Source organism: Chelonia mydas, chromosome 1, assembly GCF_015237465.2.
Source record: "Chelonia mydas isolate rCheMyd1 chromosome 1, rCheMyd1.pri.v2, whole genome shotgun sequence".
NCBI lineage: Eukaryota > Metazoa > Chordata > Testudines > Cheloniidae > Chelonia > Chelonia mydas.
The window spans coordinates 50,281,413-50,309,084 of NC_057849.1; the positions used below are offsets into that span (position 1 = coordinate 50,281,413).

General features: G+C 38.2%; 1 protein-coding gene across 7 annotated transcripts in view; it reads left to right on the plus strand.

The window, feature by feature from the left end:
* NBEA (neurobeachin) overlaps nt 1–27,672 on the plus strand; it is an 837,833-nt gene that overhangs the window by 398,584 nt on the left and 411,577 nt on the right. For 6 of the 7 annotated variants that reach the window (XM_027833036.3, XM_043531837.1, XM_007070883.4 and 3 more), the window contains 3 exons: nt 3,197–3,351; nt 8,928–9,054; nt 17,519–17,646. In XM_027833036.3, coding sequence (XP_027688837.2) covers nt 3,197–3,351; nt 8,928–9,054; nt 17,519–17,646 — 410 coding nt within the window. The remainder of the gene's footprint in view (nt 1–3,196; nt 3,352–8,927; nt 9,055–17,518; nt 17,647–27,672) is intronic. The other variant, XM_043531828.1, reaches the window with a different exon arrangement.

Below are 27,672 nucleotides of genomic sequence, written 5' to 3' on the forward strand. Positions count from 1 at the left end.
TCAGCAGACCGGAAGGGTGAATTCCCCAACCAGAAAGTTGGGCTGTCCTGAATAAAAACAAATTCTGAGGTGAAATATTTTAAAATATTTTTTTTGTAAGGGGAGGTGAAATATTGGTCTATAAGTTAACCTTGGACCTCATTTACTTAATAAATGAGAATCAGAGATCTATCTACCCTTTCTTCTTAAAACACACTTTTTTTCTGAAAGAATCTTGTCAGGTTTACTGAGAAATCCTTACTAAAAGCACTTTCTGAAGTGCAGAACTGTAGCCAGGAAGCTGACATATTACCCTAAATAGCTACATTCTTTTGTTCTTTTATTTCAGTACTACAATATTATGCCTATTTTAGTTGAAAAATGAAGTGCATGTGTTCAGAAAAAAAAAGCATGTGGGTATAATAAAAATGATAAGCATCTTTTTTTTCTTTTTCTTGCATTTAAAAATCCCTTCTGTTTCAGATTTGTTCTTCTCTTTCTAGTTTTGTTATGAAGCAGGGGCCACAGAAATAGTCATTTTATAAAATGAAGAGAGAGACATTAAAAGTAGACAGATTTCATTTCTGCCAGACAGAGACCTCTTGTTAAGAAAAGCACTATTTAAATGTCCCTTTGGTATATTCCTTTTTCTATTTTGAACTGCATATATCAGGACATTTAGTTGCAGGTAGGATGAAGACAAATACTGTCTTCAGATGTGATGAATATGTACTTGTATCAGTACAATAATCACTGCTTGTATGTGGTCTGTACGTTCTTTTTTTTTTAAAGTTTATAAAGTCTCAATACTGCAACAAGCTTTTTTTAATTTATAAATTTTAAATTTAGAAATTTAATTTTAAATGAATAAAATTAAGTATATTATATACACTGTGGGCTTGAGTCTTTACTGTCTTGCACATTGTGTTTTCAGTTTACTCCTTGGCACTGTTGAGAGCAAAGTGGATATAAAACACCACCTCAAGTATGAGTGCAGAACTCTGATTGGTACATTTACACTGCTTTTGATAGGTATAGTTGACTGCACCAGGTGTAGGGCAGTGGAGAATCAGGTCCTATATTCATATATTCTCTATAATAACTGTAATTTTGATGGCTTTGATAAGACCATATAATGGCATCTATTCAATTTCAGTTTCATCTAAGATTGTACAGATGTGCACTAGCAGTATATACTGCATTGCCACAATAATTGCAGTATTTGCACTTATAAAGCAATTTGAAAATTCAAAGTGCTATAAATTATTAGACCTCACAACATCCTTGTGAAAGAGGAGATATTTCCATTTTACAGGTGTTGCAAGTAAAACAGAGATTAATTGAGATTCTTATGACCATACAGTGGCAGGACCTGGATTAGAATTTGGAAGTTCCTAGCTCTCAATTTCATGCTTGGTCAACTAGACCGCATTATCCCATAAAAGTTAAGAAAATATTTAGGTATAATTATGCCTAGTTTGCTTCACTCTTAACTAAAAAAGTTAGTGGTGACCATCTACTCAAAACAATTAATATTAACAGCAAGGGAGAACGAACCAAAATAGGGAAAGAACAGGTTAAAGAATATTTAGATAAGCTAGATGTATTCAAGTCATCAGGGCCTGATGAAATTCATCCTAAGGTACTTAAGGAACTAACTGAAGCAATCTCGGAACCATTTGTAATTATCTCATGAGGAATGGATGAAGTCCTAGAGGACTGGAGAAGGGCTAATATAGTACCTGTCTTTAAAAGGATGAACAAAAGGACCTGGGGAATTACAGATCAGTCATCCTAACTTGGATACTAGGACATATACTGGAACAAATTATTAAACAATCACTTTGTAAGAACCTAAAGGACAGTAGGGGTTATAAGGAATAGCCAGCGTGGATTTGTCAAGAACAAATCAAACCAAACCAACCTAATTTCCTTCTTTGACAGAGTTACTGTCCTAATGGATAGGGGAGAAGCAGTAAACATGATATATCTTGATTTTAGTAAGGCTTTTAGCACAGTTCCATGTGATATTCTCATAACAAAACTAGGGAAATGAACTCTAGATTAAATTACTATAAGGCAGGTGCACAACTTGTTGAAAAACTACTCGAAGAGTAGTTATCAATGGTTTACTGTCAAACTGGGAGAGCATATCTAGCGGGGTCCCATGGGTCTGGTACCATTCAGTATTTTAACTTGTACTTGAATAACGGAGTGTAGAATGTTTATAAAATTTGTAGTTGACACAAAGATGGGGGTGGAGGGTTGCAATCACTTTAGAGAACAGGATTAGAATTCAAAATGACCTTGACAAATTGGATAAGTAGTCTGAAATCAACAAGATGAAATTCAATAAAGATAAGTGTAAAGTACTTCCCTTAGGAAGGAAAAATCAAATGCATAACTACAAAATGAGGAAAAACTCGCTGGGTTGGTATTACTCCTGAAGAAGATCTGGGAGTTGTAGTGGATCACAAATTGAACACAAGTCAACAATGTGATGCTGTTGTAAGAAAGGTTAATATCATTCTGGGGTATATTAACAGCTGAGTCATATGTAAGACATGGGAGGTAATTGTTCCGCTCTATTCGGCACTGGTGAGGCCTCAGCTGAAGCAGTCTGGATGTCACACTTTAGAAAAAATGTGGGTAAATTGGAAAGAGTCCAAAGGAGAGCAACAAAAAATGATAAAAGGTTTTAAAAAACCTGACCTAGAAGGAAAGTTTAACAAAAAACAGGGCATGTTTAGTCTTGAGAAAAGAAGGCTGAGCGGGGAGCTGATAACTCTTCAAAGGGGACCTGTTCTCTATGATTGTTAAATTATTGATCAATCATTCTGCTCGTGTACTGAATGTAGAAGTAGTAGTAATGTGCTTAATCTGCAGCAAAGGAGATTTACTTTATATGTTAGGAAAAGTTTTCCTACCATAAGGGTAGTTAACCTCTGGAATAGATTTCTAAGAGAAGTTTTGGAATTCCCATCACTGGAGGTTTTTAAGAACAAGTTGGACAAATACCTCTCAGGGACGATCTAAATTTACTTGGTCCTGCCTCAGCACAAGGGTCATGGACTTGATGACTTTTTAAGACCCCTTCCAGCCCTACATTTGTATGATTCTTTGTGTATTTTTTATCTAAAGTGGTTAAAAAAACAAAACAAACCCCTGTGTCACTTCTTTGTGGTGTTGGATTAACTTGACATTTCTTTCTCTGCAGGAGTGTTGTCGTACCTGTAAAGAAACCGCCTCCAGGTAGTCTAGCTGTTACCACAGTTGGAGCTGCCACTGCTGGAGGTGTTCTGCCACCGGGTACTACACCAAACATATTTGCTGCTACAGGAGCTACACCAAAAAGTATGATTAATACAACAGGTATCGTCCTTAAATATTTTTGTGAACCTCATCTTTTTCTTTTTGTTGTTTTTTTCCCTTCAGTTGTCTCCTTTCTGTTATTACTATACCTTTTTAAAAATAAAAACCTTTAAAGCTCAATTATATCTTTTTGTCCTCTATGAAGGACATAATTTCCTCTTGCTGTATGTGTATTCTCACCATTATTGTTTAAGAAAATTATTTAACCTTGTATAGATGAATATATAGTCCTAATGACGTCTTAGAAACATAGAGGATTACAACAGAAATGAGTGAGTTTCCCCAGTGCCTCCTCTCTCCTGTGATAGCATATTTGTAGGTGCTATACACACTTAATGCTAGTAGATATTCCCTGTTTAACACCCCAAGAAGGTAAAAACCCTACTACGGTGCTGCTAATATACCCTAGAGTGGAACAGGTTTTATATTCCTTCTTTACCCCAAATCTATGTATTAGTATTTGTGAATAAAAGTCATAAGGCCTTTCAATGAATACCCATCGATGTTAACATGGATCATTCTTCAAGTAACAGTTTAATTTCACCTTAGAGATAACCTATAAAGGTTTAAAAAGAGAGGTAGGGGCTTGTTTGTTTCCTTATACTTAGGGTTGCCAACTTTCTATTTTCAGAAACTGAATGCCCTTGCCCTTCCTTGCCAATTCCCTGAGGCCTTGCCCCTGCCCTACCCCTTCTCCGAGGCCCCACCCGCACACACTCCATCCCCCCTCACTACGTTGCTTGCTCTCCCTCATCCTCTCTCATCTGCTCATTTTCCCGCACTTGGGCCAGGGGGTTGGATTGCAAGAGGGGGTGTGGTCTCCAGCTGGGGGTGTGGGCTCTGGAGTGAGGCCGGGGATGAGCAGTTTGGGGTGCAGGAGAGGGTTCCAGGCTGGGACTGGGGGTTGGTGCATGGGATGGGATTCAGGGTGTAGGCTCCAGGCAGCGCTTACCTGAGGTGGCTCCCAGAAATGGTGACATTTCTCTCTGGCTCCTAGGCGGAGGCACGGCTAGCTGGCTCCACGTACTGCCCCTGCCTGGAGGTGCTGCCCCTGCAGCTCCCATTGGCTACAGTTCCCGGCCAATGGGAGCTGTGGAGACAGCGCTCGGGGTGGGGACAACGCACGGAGGTCCCGTGGCTGCCCCTATGCCTAGGAGCCAGGGGGAGATGCCAGCAGCTTCCCGGGAGCCGGGCAGAGCTGGGCAGGCACCCTGCGTTCCCTGCTGCTGGTGGCCAACCGGACTTTTAACGACCTGGTCAGCAGTGCTGACCAGAGCTGCCACGATCCCTTTTCGACCAGGTGTTCTGGTCTAAAACTGGATGCCTGGCAACCCTAGTTAAAATGCTATAAGGAAGGCCTTCGGGGAGTGGGGCTTTAATTTTTATTTGTTACATTAGAAGTTCAGAGGCTGCCTACCCTGGAAGAAACTATGGATGACTGGAGACTGAATAGGATTATATCACATCACAGATATCAGAGCAATGAAATAGAGTTGAGAGAGGAAGTTATTCTTACTTGTAGATATAGGTATTGGACAGTGTTTGTTTATAACTATGCACCTAAACACTTGAGAGTTAGTTCAAAGATATAACATTCCTCAACTTCAGTCAAGGGTTGATAAAAATAAAATCTTTTTAGCTTGGGGGAAGAGGGCTGGGGAATGGGGCAGCAGAAATCTTCCGAGCCTTCTTTTTGCTTCATAAAATAAAATAGGAAATACACTAATTTTTTTCCTTTGCAGGTCACCTTTAACTCTCACTAACAGGACTTTGCCAGTAGAAATGTTAATTAATCTTTTGAGAAAAAAATCTGCTTTATAAATTAATTAACACTTCTATTTGTTTACCTGTTTCTGTTTAGTTCAAGTTCTGTTTGTAATCCCCTTTTTAGGTATCCATATACCATAAGACAGTCCTATTTTGACATTTTTTCCCCAAATGATATTTTAGGCCTCAGACCTTCATTCTTCACATCATAACTTTAAACACTCCATACCTTAAATCAACTGAGTAGCTCTTCTTTGTACAGTGATAGCTATTAAGAAAGCACAATGATTCCAAGTACAGCACAGGAAAATACTGCGGTATCAGATGCCACAGTGTGTTGACTGTGGGTAAATGTTAGTTTTTCATAGTTATCCCTGTACCTTCTATGTTTTCTTTTTATCATACCCATTTTTGTCTAAGCAGGCTATGCATAGCAGATTTTTGGGAAAATAGTGACTGGAAATTATTTCAGCAAATTTTACCAATTTAATTCCTCAGAACTACAAGTGTACTGAGGTTCTTAACTCACCTTTGGGTAAGGAAGTTCATTGCCATTTTGGGCTTGTTCCTTTTTTCTAAAGCTTTTTATGCCTGAATTCACCTGAATGAACATTTATTCTAGCTCTCCGATCTCAGGAAATGGTTTAAAAGCTGTTCTTTGCCCCCCTCCATTTCCAAAAGGTAGAACTTAATTTCCATGTTTTAAAAAGCGTATATGTGGCAATGATAAATTGCAAATCAGAAGCTGTTGGATATATCTGACGCATTGAAAATATAAACATATTCATCACAGTGTTGCTTACATTGAGAGTCAAGTCATGATGGTTTTTGTTTGTTTGCTTGCTTTGGGGTTTTGTGGGGGAGGGGTTTGCTTTGTTTTTGTGATTGGATTAGCTGAAGTGTGGGATTTACAGTTCAGATGATTCAGTCATATTATATCTGCAATAATTAATATAATGAATTATATGGTTCTGTTCTTAAGGCATGTTTGCCCAAAGTATCCAGATGCTGTCCAGTTTATGTACTTGCTGTGGTGTTTAAAAATCCCTTGGTAAAAAGCCAGTGAAACAAATACTACACTGTAAAATGAACTAAGCAATAGTTTACTGAGGTGGGAAAAATTCTATTCAGTCATTTAGAGACACTAGATGTCCCCCACATCCTCTCTTTCTTGTAGTTTTTACCATATGCCACAAATGTCACATGGATATAACTTCATCTTAGAAAAGTATTCTGTGCTAAGGTTCTTAGGACAATTATTTAAAAAAACAAAATACAAAAATAAGCTGTCACATTCCAAATCATCGTGTCACAGTCAACAGCCCATTGTTATCACCACTGTCACAGGACAAGCTTCGATTTTAGACCTTTATTAGGATGTCTACAGTGCACCGTTTTGGGGACAGGTTTTAGTACCTTGACTCCTGTCTGTGTGTACCCATGCACTCCTATCACTCTTAGATTGGATCTCTGGGCACAGCCATCCTGTTTCCCAACTGTCTTAACTGGACATGCCCAACTGGGTTTGACATCTGCAAGCCCTTTTCCTCTGGGAGCCTGTGACAGTGGCTAATTATAGTGTATATTATATTGTAAGTTCCTTTCATCCCAGTTACATTTACCTCTGGGTTGGGAGAGACAGTCTGCTTACTGCAGTTTCTGTGTTTGTGTTAGCATCTCCTTCCTATACAGCTTCTGACAATCCACCTTTTTTTTTTTTAAAAAAAGGAGTACTTGTGGCACCTTAGAGACTAACAAATTTATTTGAGCGTAAGCTTTTGTGAGCTACAGCTCACTTCATCGGATGCATGCAGTGGAAAATACAGTGGGGAGATTTATATACACAGAGAACATGAAACAATGGGTGTTACCATACACACTGTAACAAGAGAGTGATCAGATAAGGTCCACTAACCCAGGAACCTATCCTTGCAACAAAGCCTGTTGCCAACTGTGTCCACATATCTATTCAGGGGACACCGTCATAGGGCCTAATCACATCAGCCACCCTATCAGAGGCTCATTCACTTGCACATCTACCAATGTGATATATGCCGTCATGTGCCAGCAATGCCCCTCTGCCATGTACATTGGCCAAACTGGACAGTCTCTATGTAAAAGAATAAATGGACACAAATCAGACGTCAAGAATTATAACATTCAAAAACTAGTCGGAGAATACTTCAATCTCTCTGGTCACTCTATTACAGACCTAAAAGTGGCAATTCTTCAACAAAAAAACTTCAAAAACAGATTCCAATGAGAGACTGCTGAATTGGAATTAATTTGCAAACTGGATACAATTAACTTAGGCTTGGATAAAGACTGGGAGTGGATGTGTCATTACACAAAGTAAAACTATTTCCCCATGTTTATTTCCCCCCCACACACACACACACATACTGTTCCTCACACGTTCTTGTCAACTGCTGGAAATGGCCCACCTTGATTATCACTACAAAAGGTTTTCCCTCCCCTCCCCCACACCCGCTCTCCTGCTGGTAAGAGCTCACCTTACCTGATCACTCTTCTTACAGTGTGTATGGTAACACCCATTGTTTCATGTTCTCTGTGTATATAAATCTCCCCACTGTATTTTCCACTACATGCATCCAATGAAGTGAGCTGTAGCTCACGAAAGCTTATGCTCAGATAAATTGGTTAGTCTCTAAGGTGACACAAGTCCTCCTTTTTCTTTTTGCAGATACAGACTAACACCTCTGCTACTCTGAAACCTTCTTTTTTTAGGGCAGCATCTTTTAGGATTTTAATATCCCCTTTGATCCTAAACTGGAATGAAGTAAACCTTTCCAGCTTGGTTGGAGTCAGGTAGGGATGTTCCCCAATTAATAGCTTCCCCATTGTTTCCTCAAGGGCCATTGGTATTCTCTCTTGTTTAATTTCCTCCAATATAACCTTTTTTGAGTTATGGCATTGCAGTCAGGCAAGAGAATACTAAGTAGGTAAACTGAGGTGCATATAGGATGACCAGATAGCAAGTGTGAAAAAATCAGGATGGGGTATAGGGGGGATGTGATAGGGTCCTATATAAGAAAAAGCTCCTAGTATCAGGACGTCTAGTCACCCTAGGTGTATGTGATACTTATTTTTAAAAAAAGAAAATATACATAACTCTTTCATTCCCCACTCAAAACGATAATGAATATGGCTTTATCATTCTGATGATGGTTTGTCTCATACAATATTTTAGCCTGTGGAATTTATTTTTAGGATCATTGAGAACAAGAGGTAAGACTCATTTTTATTTTTTATTTTTCTCCAGAACAGCTATTTAATGTTTGTAAAAGGGCTTTTGAGAATGAAAAATGCTATATAAAATACTAACATTAATTGCAGAGTTAATCACTGATCTGCAAAAATAATTAAAAAGGCAGTGAAATTAGAAGGCAGGAACATTTTTGTTTTGAACCTTTTTTTAAATTATATATATTTCAGTGACTGAGTCCTTACTTATTTTCAGGCCATTTCATTTTATGTTACAGTGTACTTTGATCTGTGGTTTCCGTTCATTTTTATGTAAAAATACATTCTAATTTGTAACATACAGCTATCTAATTTAGCAGTAGACATAACTTAATTGTATATATGCAGAGCAATATCAAAAACATATAGCCATAGTAAATCATTCTGTTATTTATATGTTAAAGCGCTTTTATTTTTTTTTAATTGATAAGATTTATTACTTATTTTAAAAAAGACTGTCATGACAGGAAACACCATTGTATTTAAAATCTTTAAAATTTTTATTTTTCAAACTGAAATAAAATCTAAATTTATTTTGGCTACAGGTGCAGTGGATTCAGGATCTTCCTCTTCCTCTTCATCCTCTAGCTTTGTGAATGGTGCTACCAGTAAAAATCTTCCAGCTGTACAGACTGTTGCTCCAATGCCAGAGGATTCAGCTGAAAACATGAGGTGCGCATACTTTATAATTTTATTTTAGTTGTCTTTCTTGTGGCACAACAAAATCACTCACAGGCAATAATCAAAATAATGCAAAAATGAAATTTATAAAATATCCTGGGAGGATGCAAAATAGTTATTAAAATAACTGAAAAATACTGCTAGCCTTCAAGTGAGTTCACTTTTAAGTATTTATTTATTTTATTATTTTCTAGATGTGGCTTAACAATTAATCACAACACTGCAGTAGTGTTTTAAGTGGTGATGTTTTACAACATTTAATATGGTTAATAAGAAAATTCCATACAAAACTTCTAAAAGAGCCCACATTGGAGAGTAGAAACAGAAACCTTTGCAGAACAAACAAATTAATTACTGTATAATAGAAGGGATAAAACCAGTCTTTGAAGTGCTCAGACACCAAACTATGTCAATCTTATAATTAAAGATGATTTTCTAAGGAGTTTGTTTTTAAACCATTGCAACCAGTGCAAAAGTCATAATGTTTTCCCCTAGCACATTAGAAACAATACTGTTGCAATGTTTATTAAGAAACGCTTTGGATACAGAATATATCCTAGAACTTTACTTTTAACTAGAACTCTGTTCCAGCAGTTATGTTCTGAATTAGAGCTGGTTGAAAAATTTCCAGTGCAACAGTGTCCCATCAGAAAATGCAGTTTCATCATAATAGAAACCTGTGACAGGTATGTGTCAATTCCAATAAAATTTTCCACAGTTAAAAGATAAACAAGTTATTTTGAATTGATCATTTCATGTGATAATGGAATGTTTTGTTTCAATTATGTCAAAATGTTTTGTTTTGATTCATAGTGTTTCAACTTTGATATATTAAAATATCTATTTTAATACTGTAGTTATATTCTATTGAATATATTTATTTAATATTCTGTATTTTGCCTCATTGAAATGAAACGTTTCCTTGTCAAAATGAAGTGTTTTGACATTAGTGAAACAAAGCAATTTGATGCTATTGAAACAAAGTTTTGGTTTTTATTACTCTAAAATGTTTGTAATTTCCTTCCTGTGGGAAATTTCGAAAAATAGAATTTTCATTCTCATTTGGAATGAAAATAAATTTCAGAATGTCGGAATTTCCCATGGAACAGAAATTCCATGTTCTGACCAGCACCAGTTCTAATGCTGCAGCTTTAAAACTGTTGGTATAACTGAAAAAAAGAAGAGAAGCATTTTTGTCACCACTTCAAAGCATTGGATCCATGTCCCTTACTTCCATCTATGTGCCAATTCTGAATGATAGTAGTGCTTGCTAGCCATATTTTCCTTTAATTCTATAATTGATTCCTCTGGGATTGTCCTGTCTTTTTTCACCACTTATATGGTTTGCCATAATAAAAACATTGTGCAAAGCAGTGAGTGGAGGGAGAGCCAGTGCAGCAGGCAGGCCTACTGACATAAACTAACTGACTGTCTGGCTATGCCGAAAGAATGACAAGAGACATTAGATATGAGTTTAATTAGGCCACAACTTTATTATTAGAGGTCTGGGACTAACTTGGCGGATAAAATGTGCAGTGCAGGTGAAAACCCCCACAATTCACCGGAGTGGGGGAGGGGGTGAGTGCTTTTTTTTTAGGACCCCTCTCCCCCCCCCCCCACACACCCCTTTCCGTTTATGTCCCTCCAGCAGATCCACTGCCGGGACTCTCCAATTCCAGCCAATTCCGGGAGGAGGGATCTTACCGACCACCCCCGCTCGTAGGAGGGGTTAAGGTGGACTATAATGATGGGGGGTTAGTTCTCTGCTGTACCAATCAGAGGAGTCCCCAACTGCCCTCAGCTTGCTCAATTACCAAGCTCCTCTCCTTAATTCCTTTTCCAAGCCATTTATCCATTCTTTTGTGCCTTAATTTATGGAGAACCTGCACTGAACATCCGCTACACACTTAAATACAGAGTTGCAACATATGGCCTACTGCCCATCATGCTATGCATGAACAGAGCCCACCTGAACCTGCTGTGAGGTAGGTGGAAAAAACCCGCACTACACCTGGCCAATATCGTGGTAAGGGAAAAATTCCTTTTCAGCCCCCCTTAACATGGCTGCTAGCGTAATGCCTACAGTAGATATAGCTAAACACCTGGCACATTTCTGACCTAAGTAGGAAGGGAGGGCCAGGCCCAGGTTGACCTTTTTAAACCCCTCATTCCTTGGTGGTGAGTCGTCCACCACGCTGACTGCTTTTCCAGCAGTTTTACATCTCTCCTCCTCCCCCAAGCCAGAAAGCCCTCTTCTCCCAGCCAGCCAGACAACCCCCACACTGCATAAAGTGCAGGGCAGTGAATAGATAACTGATAGCTGTCAGTGGTTGTACCTATGTTACCATGCAAAGGGAAGAGGTGACAGTGCAGAAAACAACTGAATGCAAGGAATTCATTACATTTAAGTATAAATTAAAAACAATAACTAATTTAAATAGCATGTCATGGAATTTCTAACTTAATTTTTTTTATTTGAGACCCCCTATATTTTTTCTAAAATTATTATTTATTATTTTTCATATATGGTATATATTTTAGCAGCACCTAGAGGACTCAAATGCAATTGAGACCCCATTGTGCTTGAAGCTGAATATACACAGAAATAAGTCTCTGCTCCAGAGAGCTTAAAATCTAAATAGGCAAGATTGAGCTAGAGTGGAAGGGAGGAAAAAAAGCACACTGCGGTGAAGTGAGTTGCCCAAGGCCACACTACTGATCTATAGTAGAGATAGGAATAGAACCCAGACCTCCTGGCTCCCAGTCCAGTGTTCTGTCCATTTGAACTAAAATGCACTGGAATATAAGGTGGCTTGTTTGTTTTTTCTTGTTGTTTAAATTTGTATAAAGGATCTTATTGGAAGTCTTTGGCTCTTGTTTAGAGTCCTTAGAGATCTATAGAAGTCACAAGGAATAGTTTCAGTACCTGAGAGGTGAATAACTGAATTGTCAGATGAAAAACAAATTATTGATTCTAGTGACTGATGACCAGTGGAAGTTGTACATTTATGACCGTATTATTTCTGTGTAGAAAAGAGATGAAACTGTAGAACACATCTACCAGTATGCAACTTAGCCTCTTTGAATCTGAAGTCCAACTGAGGATATAAATGCAAATGCTCAACTGCAATAGTCGTGTGTTTGAAAAATCTTCCATTTTAGTGACTTGCACACTTTTTAGATTAAGTGGATTCTCTTGACTACCTTTTTATATAGCATTGCTTTTTCCAAGTGCAAACTGGTGGATTGTCATGTAATAAATCCTTACTGAAAAAGGTAAGATTTTAGATAGAATTTTGGAGTCATTGTTAAGGAAACATATAGGTCTTGAGAATCTGGATTTTTATTTAGCTCAAAGCATATTGCAAAAGGAGATATTTCAGGACAGATGGTTAGCTTCCCTTGAGAAATAGTACTCTGTATAAAAGTATATTTAATAAAAGCTGCTATAGCCATTCTTGGTAGGTTTAATCAAATCCGACAGGCAATCCATCTAAGCCTGGAAGTTGTACAGGTTGAAGTGAACTAATTGCATACCTAATTTTCTCCCTGGTTACTTTTCCATTACTTTAATACGGGTCATGTTTATGTAGCTGGCATTTTGCCAGTTAGTCATTTAGTTTATTTTTCTGTCTTCCCATTTGGGTTATATAACCTTCTAGATAATTTAAAGAAAACTTCTTCAATCCCTCTTTGTAATTGTATGATTGAAATCAATTATTAATTGTAGAGATGAATTTATTACATACTTCCTGTGTAATCAACCATACTAATAAGTAGCGAGACCTCTCCCCAGGGTGACATACTTTTTACTTTGGGGAAAAAGTTATCCAGTCCCTGCATTTAAGAAATCATTTTCATTTCAATCTACTTTATTCTGTTTTAAAACCTACATTTCCAATCTAATCTTTCCAGACTTCTCCTCTATTTCTGGTTGTGTTCCTTTCAGTCTGTAAAATAAGAAATTATTAATTCTCAAACTTTAAAAACTTCCTAGAGTGTTACTGGGAAGCCTGCAGAGATGTTAATTTTATGATTTAATGTACTGTGGGCAGTAAATGTCTGGTCTATATAAGGAGTAGTATGTAATCTCCATATTTTATAATTTCCTATTATCATCAACTCCAGGTTAATAATGTTACATAGAGGAGAATGATCTGAGAAGGTTCTTTATTCTTATAAATCTATTCAAGTGGCCAATGAAATGCAGGTTATTGAGAATATTTTGTTGATGCATGAAATTAGTGCATTTTGTATAATATGCTGTCCTGTAGAGTTTTGTATGACCTATAGCTAGAAATGGAGACCAGTGATTGGGAGAAAGCTTCAGTTACTTTTGATCATGAATAGGGAACTCAATCTTCGGTACTACTTCAGGCAAATGTTTACTTATTCTACCTGCTGGTAGCAATTTGGGGTGTACTCTGGCTCCTGCTGAAGTCAGTGGCAAACTCCCATTCACTTCAGAGAGAGCAGGAACCACCTCTTTATTAGTTGACCCACTTATTCAAACAGAGATCCTGTCTATCGAATCCTGTCGTTATTCTACTATGTTAACAACTTAGAATCATAGAATATCAGGGTTGGAAGGGACCTCAGGAGGTCATCTAGTCCAACCCCCTGCTCAAAGCAGGATCAATCCCCAACTAAATCATCCCAGCCAGGGCTTTCTCAAGCCTGACCTTGAAAACCTCTAAGGAAGGAGATTCCACCACCTCCCTAGGTAACCCATTCCAGTGCTTCACCACCCTCCTAGTAAAAAACTTTTTCCTAATATCCAACCTAAACCTCCCCCACTGCAACTTGAGACCATTACTCCTTGTTCTGTCATCAGCTACCACTGAGAACAGTCTAGATCCATCCTCTTTGGAACCCCCTTTCAGGTAGTTGAAAGCAGCTATCAAATCCCCCCTCATTCTTCTCTTCCGCAGATTAAACAATCCCAGTTCCCTCAGCCTCCCCTCATGAGTCATGTGTTCCAGTCCCCTAATCATTTTTGTTGCCCTCTGCTGGATGTTTTCCAATTTTTCCACATCCTTCTTGTAGTGTGGGGCCGAAAACTGGACACAGTACTCCAGATGAGGCCTCACCAATGTCGAATAGAGGGGAACGATCATGTCCCTCTATCACCTGGCAATGCCCCTACGTATATATCCCAAAATGCCATTGGCCTTCTTGGCAACAAGGGCACACTGTTGACTCATATCCAGCTTCTCGTCCACTGTAACCCCTAGGTCCTTTTCTGCAGAACTGCTGCCTAGCCATTCGGTCCCTAGTCTGTAGCAGTGCCTGGGATTCTTCCGTCCTAAGTGCAGGACTCTGCACTTGTCTTTGTTGAACCTCATCAGATTTCTTTTGGTCCAGTCCTCTAATTTGTCTAGGTCCCTCTGTATCCTATCCCTACCTTCCAGCATATCTACAATTCCTCCCAGTTTAGTGTCATCTGCAAACTTGCTGAGGGTGCAGTCCATGCCATTCTCCAGATCATTAATGAAGATATTGAACAAAACCGGCCCCTTCAAAAGAGAAGAACTGGATGGTACAGGGTATTTGTAATATGATGCAGAGTCTTTCATGTGTATGTCAGACAAATCAAATACTTGAAATTTGATCCACTGTTGAATTGGACTACACTGAAAAAAATACACGAAGGATTAGAGAATTTCCAATTTGTCCTGAACATATGTAAATTGAGTGGAAAATGCAGCATCAAGTTATTGCAAAACACTCTTAAAAGTCCCTTATTTCAGAAGTGAAGAGGGATTATATTTATTCCCTGCATGGGATTTCCTTATTACTGCACATTGTACTCCGAGCTATTCTAGCTTCACAGAATAGGTAAGTGGCTGTTGCAGGCAGCTGGGGGACCAGACTAGTCTGTCTCGCTGCCCCTTTACTGCTATGTGTGTGTTTGGGTAGGGGAACAGCCAGCACATCCCTACACTCACTCCCTTGAAAATATATTTTGGATCTTTGTGGAGGCTAGCTTAATGTGACAACCCCCATGAGGAGTGAAGATAGCAGCAGTCTGCTAATCAGTTGAACTTGAAGAGCCTAGAAAGGCATCCCTCAAAGTCATCAAGAACAATGTTGAGTAACAGGCCACAAAATCTCCCATCCCTATTATGTGGATAGATCATGAGAGTTCATATACATTTCAAAACTTGCAAACATCCAGCTTGGTACACTCAAATTTCACTTGAAGTTTTAAGGTGAAGTGAACTCCAAATTCAGGAGCATATCTACAGTGAAACAAACAAATAAAAATTGGTGGGTTTTGCACTGTTCTGTTTTGTTTCCTTATCTCTATCTTTTGTTTCCTTATCTCTTATTTCCTTATCTCTTTCCTTATCTTCAAATCCAGTATCTGAATTTCAGCTAGTACAAACAGCGGCGCAATGCACTGCAAGAAAAGAATCAAAATGATTTTGAGTTGTTGGAAGAGAGCTTCTGATCTGTATTAATGTCATCTGTTTTATATTATTTATTATAAGTTAAAGGCTTTCATATGAGCTTTATTTATATATAATTCTATATGTAGTGGATGCCTTTGAAAACTCAGAATTCATCATTCCAGGTATCATCAATAATTTTAGATTCTTCCTGTACTTAAAATGTCAGCACTTAGATAATTAAGAACAATAATGTTCTCAGTGCTGTAAAAGAAGCAAAAAGATGTTTTTTGCCCCCAATGGCATGCAGTCTAGAGGCAGAGACTACAGAAAGCCCAAAAGAGGAAAAACCTAGTTTCCTGTTGTGTTTTTAAAATAAGGATTCATCTGTTGTGGGAAACACAAAATACTTTGAATCTTTAGTACAGATTTGAAAGAGGAGAAGGAAGTAGCTTGTCAAGCCACTGATGGGGAGGGGAGTTACATGCATGGGGAAGCCCAAGGACTATAGTAACTCAGTCACGATGGAATAGTACATGTTGAGTATTTAATAGCACAGATAAACTTGGAACTCTAGACCAGTAGTTCCCCACTTACCACTAATGGATTCTGTCCATGCCCCACTGCACAGTTGGTTCAGTAGAGGAGCTTGGTCTGAAGGCAGAGTTGGGGGCAGAAGTGGGAAATGCGGGGGGAAGAGCTGGGGCTAGAGGCGGAGCTGGCTTGGGGTGGGAGAGGGAATGAGGGTGGAGCTGGCTTGGGGGTAAAGTAGGGCTGGGTGGTGCTCCCTCCCTACCCCCAGGGGGGCTGGCCCAAGCCCCGCCACGTGCCCCCTGAACATTCCTCTGATGAGGGTGCATCCCACAGTTTGGGAACCACTGCTCTAGACAAAGGATTATTACTTAATATTTATATTAGGGTAGCACCTGGAAGCCCCCACAATGGTAGGTGGTGTACAAACAGATACTGAGAAATAGTACCTACTCCAAAAGGCTTACCATCTAAATAGACAAGACAGAGAAAAGGAGAGTCTGAAAACAGGTGTAGAGAGGTGAAATGACTTACCGAAGGTTATACAGCTAGTAAGTGGCAAAGCCAGTGAGTAGAATCCAGGTCTCCTGACTCCCACTTCAGTTTCCTATCACGTGGAGCACTTTGCCTAACATCTCAAAGCTAGATGTTGTTGTCTGAAAGTTTATCAAGAAAGTTTGTATGAGGTGGTCTTAGCCATTAAAAATTCTCCTCTTCATGCTTCTGAAGTTTGAAAAAAATGGTGAAATACTGAGAGTGCAAAGTTGTTGCTGCAGATCAACTGCCAGTGCACATTCATACTATTTTTGAGATTTAAAATGCAGTTATTGATACTCTGTTCACTTGTATAATACAAACAGGATAAACATTACAACAAACAAAAAAATGATACTAGACTCTTCTTTATGGAAGGTGATATAAAAGAGGACAATTAAGTTCTGGTGAAATCAGGCACATCCAGTTTCGCTATTTCAATATTGAGAGTCCTTGCCTCATGGATGTGAAAGTTCATAGGGAAAAAATTGCATACAGTGAGAACACTTAAAAATTAGACATGTTCCATGTTGCAGTATTTTCACCTTTTAATTGAATTTTCTGTACTTAAAAGGTAAACTCATTGAGGTTTATATCTTACTACCATAAGTTTTTGTAGTAAAATCATGGTCTTTTTTTAGCACAACAAACATACATCATTAAGTGAGATGATAGATGAAGAGGACTTGCATTTTGGTGCCTGGAGTTCTCTCATCATCCTTTAAAAATGAAAATAAAAGGCTTTCTATTTTGTATTGATTTATAAGTCCTGCTAAGTAAGTGAGACAGTCATTTTCCTGAGTTGGACATGAGTGTTAAAATTTCTTTACTAACTTAAATAATGCTTTTTAAACACTGTATTGTTAATCAAATCACAGTCATTCCATTATCAGAAGAGACACTGATACTTACACCCTTGATTAGTAAATAGACATAATATGATATCATTTAATCAGTGATATTTATTTGCTTCAATTCATGTGCTTTCTTTTCAACAGTATCACTGCAAAGCTTGAAAGAGCTTTAGAAAAAGTGGCCCCACTCCTGCGTGAAATTTTTGTAGACTTCGCCCCTTTCTTGTCCCGTACGCTGTTGGGCAGTCATGGACAAGAACTGCTGATTGAAGGTACTGAACCATTATTAAATTACTAATATTTTCGCTATTACTTTGTGCACAAGGCACAAAATGCTATATGCATGTGAGCTGTGAATTAATCTTTCCTTTTCAGAGGAAGTTATATAACTACTTAGTGGTGCATTAAGAAATTTAGGTAGATATAGTTTCATTTCCTGTAACTTATTTTCTATTTGAGTAATGCCTGTGGATTCATGAAAATTGACTACTTTTGTTCCCACAAATGAATAGACTTCCTAGATATTCATGCAAAGCAGCAAAGTTTATACATATAATCTACATAAGGGCTATTGTGAAAAACATAACTTTGTGTTCTAATTCTCCAGCCAAATTCCTTCTCTCCTGCAAATGCATCACCCAAATACTAATATGTAATTCTTCCACTGCCCAGAGCCAACATCCCCCACCACGTGCCCTTCTTCTATCCTTAATTCTCAATGTATTTGGGTCTGATGATTCTGGCTGTTGGGCAGTTGGTCTTATGTTTGTTGTCCGGCTATATCCAAAAAAGGACAGGAAACACTTGATATGATTTTAATCAGGCTGCAACTTTATTATTAGATGTTTGGGATTACAAAGAACAGTGTACAGTGCAGGTAACCCTATGTTAATTCAATAACTATTCAGGGGGCTTCTGCCAACCCCCCCCCTTTTTTTTTCCCATCCAGGTTCCCCAGCCATCCCATTGCTGGGACCATACCATCACCCTTCCCTCATAGGAGAGTTGAGGTGGACTATAAGAAGGGGGAGTTGGCTCCTTGCCATACCATTCATAGGAGCCCCGAACACGTACACACCCTTTAACTAACACCTCCTTTTTAAGTCCGTTACCAAGCCATTTATCTGGTCACTGTACACCTTCCCTATGGAGTTCCTGCACTGGACATCCGCCCCTCACTTACATAATGAGTTGCAACATATAGCCTAACTCTCTTCATGCCTCATGTTAACAACGCCCTTCCTGAACCCAGTGTGGGGAAAGTGAAAACCCCACCAACTCCACCAATCTGGTGGTGAAGGAAAAATTTCTTCCCACCCCCACTAAAAAGGGGCGATTAGCACAATGCCCAGAAGGTCCTAACCAAACCTGGTACTTTGTCAAGGGGTTGGTTGCTGCCTCGCCTGCTCTGTGGAGGAAGGCTTCTCCAGCCTGGGTTTGCCCCTTTTCAACCCTTCTGGTCCCATGGATGAGTCACCATCGCCAGTCTGACCCATTCCCAACTTTTGCAGCACTTCTGACCTCATTTTCCCCCTCCCCCACAGCCCTAGAACACTGTTCCCTTTCCCTTGGCCAGTCGGACAGCCTTCTCCCCTCTTAAAGGTGCAGTGTGGTCATTTGTCTAGTTACTCTGTAACACAAGGAAAGCCATTTGAATGCAGTAATTCCCCACATGGGTTCAAATATTTTCTAGTGTCTCATAGTTTTACAATTGTGAAAGGAAACTATTGATTTCATTTAAATACATGTAAAGCTACTGGCCAGGGATTTTCCCAGAAATTTGAGGTGATTCTAAGCTGCTTCAGTGGGTTCCTGTCTTAGATAACTTATTTCAGTGAAATTACTGGTGGCACATCTTTGCAACTTTGGTAACAACATTATTTGAATTAACCTCTTAATATCAGGAAAACAAAAATCACAGTTCAAAGCAGATATTTGACAGATATTGTTTGGTTTCGCTCCTTCTTACAGAGTGCAAACAAGCTTGGCTTAGTTTCATTTAGGTCCTTTCTTAAGACAGATTCCTACAGGTAATAGCACTGGTTTAGCTGTATCAGTGCCATCAGCGGTGCGAGCCGCAGCATGAACTCCTGCAGCTTCTGGCAAGTGACAGAGATTAAAATGTCAGAAGCCACAGGAGTCCTGACCACAGTTAGGCTCCCAGCAATGCAACTGAATCAGTGGCAGCACTCATGGGAATTTTCTCTATAATACTTTACAACACACACAAAGTGCAACCTAAAAAGGTAGCATTTATCTTGTCATTACATGTACCTTGCTGCAGTAAAGAGCAGTATTTTTATGTGATCTCGTGGTGATAGATCATGTTGCGGTGAAATAAAGGTTCACATTTTGGTTGTCACAACTGTATATCAGCATCATTAATGATATTAACAAAACTCTGGGATAGAGAATATGTGTTGCTTTGTGTTTCATCTACTGGCTGTTTGCCTGTAAAGAAATAAAGCAAAACTTTTTATAGTCTGACACAACAGCTATTATCTTTTGGAGCTTTTGTGTTTTTATAACAAAAGAGCAGAGTTTTTAATAAAAAGATATTTCAAATCCAGTGAACTTTTACTACAAGTCTTTAACAATTTTACATGAGACCAGATTTTGAACCTACACTTGGTGGTGTCTTAGCTGAACAGGAGTATATTCATCTCATTAAAAAAGAGAGAAAGAATTTCATTTTTGACCTACTGCATTACATTTTAAACTCCTTCCCTTACACCATTTGATTTGCTTATTATTTCTCTAGTGCTCTTAAGGCTGGTCTCTTCTGATTTTCAAAGTTTTCATCAAAATATGCAATTATGTTCAGCAGAAAGAAATTGCTGTTGATATAGATAATTACTCAGGCTACTACTAGAAAGGTCTGAAAAGTAGATGGAACAAAATTTTCTTTATCCAAGATTGTCTGTTACCCATATGTACTAATGGAATGGCAGCAAAAATAATTCTTCCACATTGGATGATCATTCTTTTCACCCAAGGGAAGATAATTAATCATGTCCTGTAACTTATTGTTGCATATCTAATCTATATAATATTCACATCTATACATGGTTCATTTATTTCCCTTTTGGAAAGATGAGTTGTTACCTGGGCAGTTCAAAATTTTCAAAATTGGACATCCAAAGTTAAGTAACTAAATTATATGCTGACACCTACATAAGTAACCTCATTTTCACATATGCTTAGAACTCTTAGCTCCTGTTGAAGTAACGCCAGTTACGTGGGTGCCTAGTTTGTAGGCACCAATCTTTGAAAATGTTCCACTCAATGCAAAAAGATATTCTTGTGTACTTAGTAGTTGTTGTTGATCAAGGAGTACTATTTCCTCTTTAAGATATGAAGATAATTAAAATAATGGCTTTTGACAAGCAAGCTGTCTTGCACACTCAATGGTACTTGTAAAGGAAAAAGAAACTACTTGTTTATTGTATTGTTAGATATAATAAATGTGCTTAGGGGTTAATTTGTCTATCTTGGATATGTATATTGTGCTTATCATCTTGATACCTAAGCATTGATCAATCAGAGTAATTATATAAATGGAAAAATTTGTATTCAGAATAATTTCCAAGCATTTCTTTATTAAAAAGAGTATGATCCCCTTGTCCCTTCAAAGGGCATCTCCACTGACTCTATTGAATAGAGTTTACCAATGGAATTCTTCCTAGAATGTGAGTGCACAGAAATCTTGTGTAGCGTCTTGATAATGTAAGCTGAATCTTTTATTGGCAAACAACAATTAGCTTGTCTGTTCTCTTTGTAAGAATTTGATCTACTGTTTTAGATGTTTAAAGATTTTAATTATAACAAGATTACAAAGTAGTAAATAAACTTTGTTTCATCTAGTTTGGAGTTGCTGCCTCTTTTTCAAATTGATCAACATAAATTTGTTTGTTGTATGTTGTAAAACATATTTCCTTTTAATTACTCAAGTTTGAAGCATAAATATTTCATTCCTCTTCTTTCTGTCTTTCAACATCTGCATGCCTGGTTTGTTTTGTTTGTTTTATTTTTTGCATGGTTCTAAAGTATCTACCATAGCTACCAACAGCTTAATTCTGTGAGGTGCTGAACATCATCAGTTATCATTGACTCCAGTAGAAGATGTTGACCCTCAGCCCTGATGGATCTAGGCTCTTTTATGTGTCTGGGTTTTATTTGTAATTACACAGTTGTTGAAATCCATGTAATAAATTACATAATCATGGGTGCATTTATAACCCACTTTACCTAGCACTCTGCTTACTAATATATGCCTGCTGAGACAGCATCTAGCACTCCAGACCTTTGAGCAACTTCAAACAGCCACTACTTTCAAATTTAAAAACTCCCCGCTTATACTCTCCCCCTTCAAAAAAAAAAAAAATCTTTTCTAAAAGTGTGTGTTCCTTACCTCACCAAATAATGGAATTTCCTTGTTAGTGTCACAGTACCAGTATTCAGTACATAAGACAGTGATAATTTAAGGACTGAAATTGAGTAGCCCATCATTTAAACTAATAGAAACCTATTCATTGATACATGGCACCCATTTTATCCCTGATAGATCATGAGATATCAGACCATAAGTTCACAATACTAGAAAGTTTATTTTAGGTTATGGTTAGAGCTTTCTGAAATATTAGTTATAATTGTTCTCTTCCTCCATGACCTGCACAGTTCTAATTCCAATTCTAAAACAATTTCTGTATGAGATATATGCATAATAAAGTTTTATTGGCACATTTTTGAGACGACCTGCATAACTCCTTCATGGTTTCACCTCTTGGTTAATGCAGCAATCTCAAACTCTGGATGATAAAACTGTATACTATACTATGCTGTCATATATGCCTTAAACTTATAGATTCATAGATTATAAAACCAGAAGGGACCATTGATGGTCTGGTCTGACCACCTGTCTAATGCAGACCATAGGATTTCCCTTAGTTAATAGCTTGAAGCACAGTTCCAGTCCATGCTCAGATAATAAGTACAATGTGGTTTACATTTTGAAAAGAGATATGGGGAACTGGCTGCTGTGGTCAGGACTGAGCCAGAGACAAGCAGAGCTCTCACAACTGTTAGTTGTTCATGTTCTATTAAGACTACTGGTGTCACAAGGACTTTGTGTAGTTGCTGACTGGGGATGCAGGAGGTGTTTACTGATATACTGATTTTCCACTTGCTTTATAAAGTAGTACTTTTCCCCTTATTTGTCTCTTTTCCCAATAAACTTTTTTCTCCTAGTGTCTTGCACTTCTTACTGTTTGTATCTTGATGTGATTCATTGATTTCTTAAAACACTATGTAGGTTAAAACTATTCTTGGAGATAGGTATACATGTTCCCCCATTCAAGGTAGAGCTACTATTTTAGTGCTACTAATTGATTATGTCAAATTCAGTTTACATTAAACAGTTGACACTACAAGCCAGATCAATGCCACCCAACTTACAAACTCAGGCCTGTCAGACAGGTTGGCTAGTGCCACCTTATGCAACAGGAGTTACAAAGTTTAAAACCAACAGCTTAGAATCATCCCCAAAACAGCCAGCCAGCCTGGGTAGATAACAGAAGTCAGGGATTCGCAGCTTTCATTGTGAATCTCTGTTTAACTGTTGGCAGACACATAGTGTGGTATCTTCAGTTTCCAGATGGTCTCCAGATGCAACCCATGTAAAGTGCATTACAATAGTCTAGCCTTGAGATGACAATGGTTTGAATAACTGTAACATGGTCTGTATTGAGAAGAAAAGTATATACACCCTCCTTCCTGGGCACAGATGCCCCCCCCCCCCAAAAAAGCACTCTTCACTATAGCTGCACTGGAGTGTCCTAGGATTTAACAAGGCTCCTAAATTGTGATCCTTTTTCACATATGGTGCTTTCACTCCTCAAGTGAGGGATGCTAATATCATCTTTACCAATTCTTCTGATTTCCTAATCATTATTACCTCAGTTTTGTCTGAATGGAGCCTCAACCAGGTAGCCCTCTCCAAGGGTCATTTTCTTACAAATACTGTGTTATACATTCCACTGTACCATTCAAATTAGATGAAACAAAGAATATCATACTGATGGCAGCACAGGCTTATGCCTCCTCATTAACCTATCAAATGGCCTTGTGTATATATTGCACAAGAGATGAGACAATAAGATTTATGTGGAACCCTGCACGGGAGAGTTCTTGGAACAGTTGCCCAAAACAATCCTTTGGGACTAAAGAAAGGAATTTAGCCAGTAACAAGCAGCAGTACCATCCACTCCTCAAATATGGCAGCACGTTGTGATCAGTGGTATTCATAGCAGCTCATGGAGTTAAAAGAATCAGCATGAACACTTTTCCCTGTCCTATCACTAGGAGAAAACTTAACGATACTACCTGCACAATTTGTTCCATTTCCAGGTCTAAAACCTGCATGACTTGTAGCTTTTGTGGTTGCATATACATGGGTAGCAATTTCTGCCAATAGACTGTGACAATCTAGGAATTCCTTGGTACGCTTTGCTGAAAAACTGGTAGTCCTATGTGCTCAAAATTTCTCTCCACCTTTCTCTTTGAGATTTTTCAAGGCTTTTTTTTGTTGTCATTCCTGTGGTCTGGAGCACAGCTACTATTAAGCTGACTATCTCCTTGCTAGCCCCAGCTCTCCTCTGCTGCACACTGTTCTCTCTTTCTCTCCCCTTCTGCCACATCCAGACTCCTAATTTTATTCACACGCCCAGGAACTATTCCTTTCAGCTAATCAAATTATTTTGCTAATTGTTTGGCACTCTCCAGCAGGGTAGGCAAGGCAATCAGCATTAACATGTAACAGAAAAAAAAGTTAAACTCTGTATAAGTAACATTACCTTCTTGGATTCACATCCCTTTTCCTTACAGATCCTGCCTATGGACTCCTTCTGGGCCTCCAAAATGGCTACTATGTGTGTGTCATCTTTTTGTTTTCTCCGCAACACTTGCACTGGTCACTGTTCACAGAGTTCAAAGAGCCCAGTTTAGGGACCATCTTGAAAGTATAATTTTTTTCAAGGGGTACACTAATAATGTTAACACATCTTTGAGAAAGGGGGAGAGAAAACGCTTTGTCAGAACTCATAACAGAGCTTTCACTCTTAAAATACCTGAGGAGATGGAGATTGTCGTATGCCATTTTCTGTAGCAAGAAGCAACCAGAGCCCAATTCTGGTCACTCCTTCAGTTCATAGATCCTCAGAACAATATTTTTAAATTCCCAAAATATATTGGCTTGGACAATTTTCAGCTGTTAAAGTATCTAGAAGCTGGTCAGGGAGAATTGTATATTTCACCATTGACTTGCACAACCAAACAGTTATTTACTCATCTCACTGCTTATTGTTTTCCTTTATCTTCTAAATCTACTATAAAACACTTGCAACAAAATCCCAGCAAAACAACACTGCTGTCTCTGAAAGACTTTAACAAGTCTCATATGGCTAAAAATTGGAAAAAGAACTTGAGGTAGAGATAAGTGACTTTCTTCCGAACTTCTGAAGAGTGTTCAGTGTCACTAACAATGCATTGAACAACTGAATATTATTAGAGCATTTGATGAGGGTGGCTTTACACATGTGGAATGTTTTGCACATTGCTTTCATGTGGTATTTCATGAGTTTTTGTAATGAAGAATGGAATTTGCAGGATTTGGTTCCAACCACATGAAAATCAGCAGGTGTTTATTACACAAAAAGCTCCAAACAGAAAGTATCACTACAGACTGGAATCCTACTGTGCATATTTTACAGCCCTTTCCTAAACAGAAACAAGTTGCTGATGAATTAGGTTAAACTGTTGTGTACAGCCTGCTGGAATTTCATATATATCAGTTATGCAAGATTCTTTCCCTAATTGAGATTACCAAAAGAGATGTTACTGAAACAGCCTCCATGTGTACAGTCATACCACTTAAAAGGCTACTAGGACATGAAATGTTTCTTACAAAAGGACATTTTGACAAGTCAAATAAATATGAAGAGGTCCCATATTACAAATTTGCCATACATCTGGATCAGAGAATGATGAAAGGTTAAAGGGACAGTAAAAATCAGCATATGTAGATGCATGCCATTCAACAGAACCAACATTCAAGACTTTACAGCTTCCACTCTTTTTGGCAGAAAACACTATTTGACAGATAGTTCACAGATCTTTGGATACACAGGAACTGAAAACTGTCATAGCAGAAACCCCTGCTTATTTTAGCCACAGTGCAATCTTCCCTGAGCACCTGCCACACGATAGTTATAGAAGAACACCCTGTGTCTTCAATGATATACTACTAGCTTGATGAGCCATTTAATTAGGTTGTAGGAATTGTGTGAAGTAGGGAACAAGGTGTGTTGTCCTGATCTTTCAGGTTTAACTCCTGAATTGCTAAGATTCCCACCTAGAAGTGTATGTTCTGAACACGTTTAACATGGTCGGAAATATTACAAATCGGAGTTTCAGATAGCTACTAGAAAATGCATATCATCTGGCACTTTTTTTGAAAAGTGAATCTACAGTAATTAATTTCACATATAATTGTACTTCTGCAGAAAAAGTCCATCATGGTCTAATGATTTGGACTGTTACAAAGATGCTTTTCACTGTTTAACAGAAGTTAATTATTATGCCCTCTTCTTTGTCTTTAGCCTATGTGATTCAAGTCTAACTTTAGGATGATAGAGATTGTCAATTGGTACTTTGACTCTGTCTCATCACTGATACACCAGTTAACAAAAAAAGACATCTTTATGATTCAAAATGTAAAAATTACAAGTAGAGCAGAAACTATCCTGGATCTGTTTCTTACGTATAGCAAACAATTGATTGAAAATGAGAGAATAATATGAAAGCCTCAAACCAATTACTTTCATTCGGTATAATAAGGAATGGATTAATAGAACAGAACTCGAAGAAGGCATTTGATTTCAGGAAAGTAAATTTTGACAAATTAAGAAATCTCATGAGTAAGAGGTGTTGGGAAGAAGTATTGAGAATGGCTGAAATGCTGAATTTTGTTTTTAAAATTTCATTAACAAAAATGGAAATTTTATGATTGAGAAACAAGGAAGACTTAATACAAATAACTCTTCATAGAGAGCAGGTAAGGAAGTACTTGGAAAATTTGAACATAGAGAAATTTGGACCAGGGGACATTCCTGGATTTCTCAGGCCCTGTCTGTCCTGTGCAGTCTTGGATAGCGCATCCCAGTTTGGTTTTTTTAAGCTAGTTGTCACTCTTCAGCTCTCAAGCCGTTGAGGAAAACCTGGACCAAATTCTGTGTCCAAAACTGTAGTAGAATATCCCCTTGAAGTCTTTATAGAAATGTAGGGCTGGAAGGGACCTCAAGAAGTCACCAAGTCTAGCCCTCTGAACTGTGGTAGGACCAACTAAATTTAGACCATTCCTGAAAGGTGTTTGTCCAACTTGTTTTTAAAAGCCGCCAGTGATGGAGATTCCACAATCTTCCTTGGAAGCTTATTCCAGAGCTTAACTACCCTTATAGTTAGAAAGTTGTTCCTAATATCTAACCTAAATCTCCCTTGCTGCAGGTTAAGCCCATTTCTTTTTGTCCTACCTTCAGTGTACATGGAGAACCTCTATATAACAGCCCTTAACACACTTGAAGACTGTTACCAAGTTCCCCCTCAGTCTTCTCAAAACTAAACATGCCCGGTTTTTTTTTTTTTTTTAATCTTTCCTGATAGGTCAGGTTTTCTAAACCTTTTATCATTTTTGTTAGTTTCCTTTGGACTTTTTCCAATTTGTTCATATGTGTCCTAAAGTGTGGCACCCAGAACTGGACACGCTACTCCAGTTGATGCCTCACCAGTGCCATATAGAACAGGGCAATTACCTCCCATGTCTTACATATGACATTCCCGTTAATACACCCCAGAATGATATTAGTCTTTTTTGCAGTTGCATCACATTGTTGACTCATAGTCAATCTGTGATCCACTGTAACCCCCAGATCCTTTCAACAGTACTATCAATCACCTAGCCAGCTATTCCCCGTTTTGTAGTTGTGCATTTGATTTTTTTTCCTAAGTGAAGTACTTTGCACTTGTCTTTTATTTAATTTCATCTTGTTGAATTCAGACCAATTCTTCAATTTGTAAAGGTCATTTTGAATTCTAATCTTGTCTTCCAAAGGGTGAGCAACCCCTCCCAGTTTGGCATCATCCACTAATTTTTATAAATCCTTTATCCAAGTCATTAATGAAAATATTGAATAGTACCAGACCCAGGACCGGCCCCTGTGGAACCCCACTTGATATACCATCTGTTT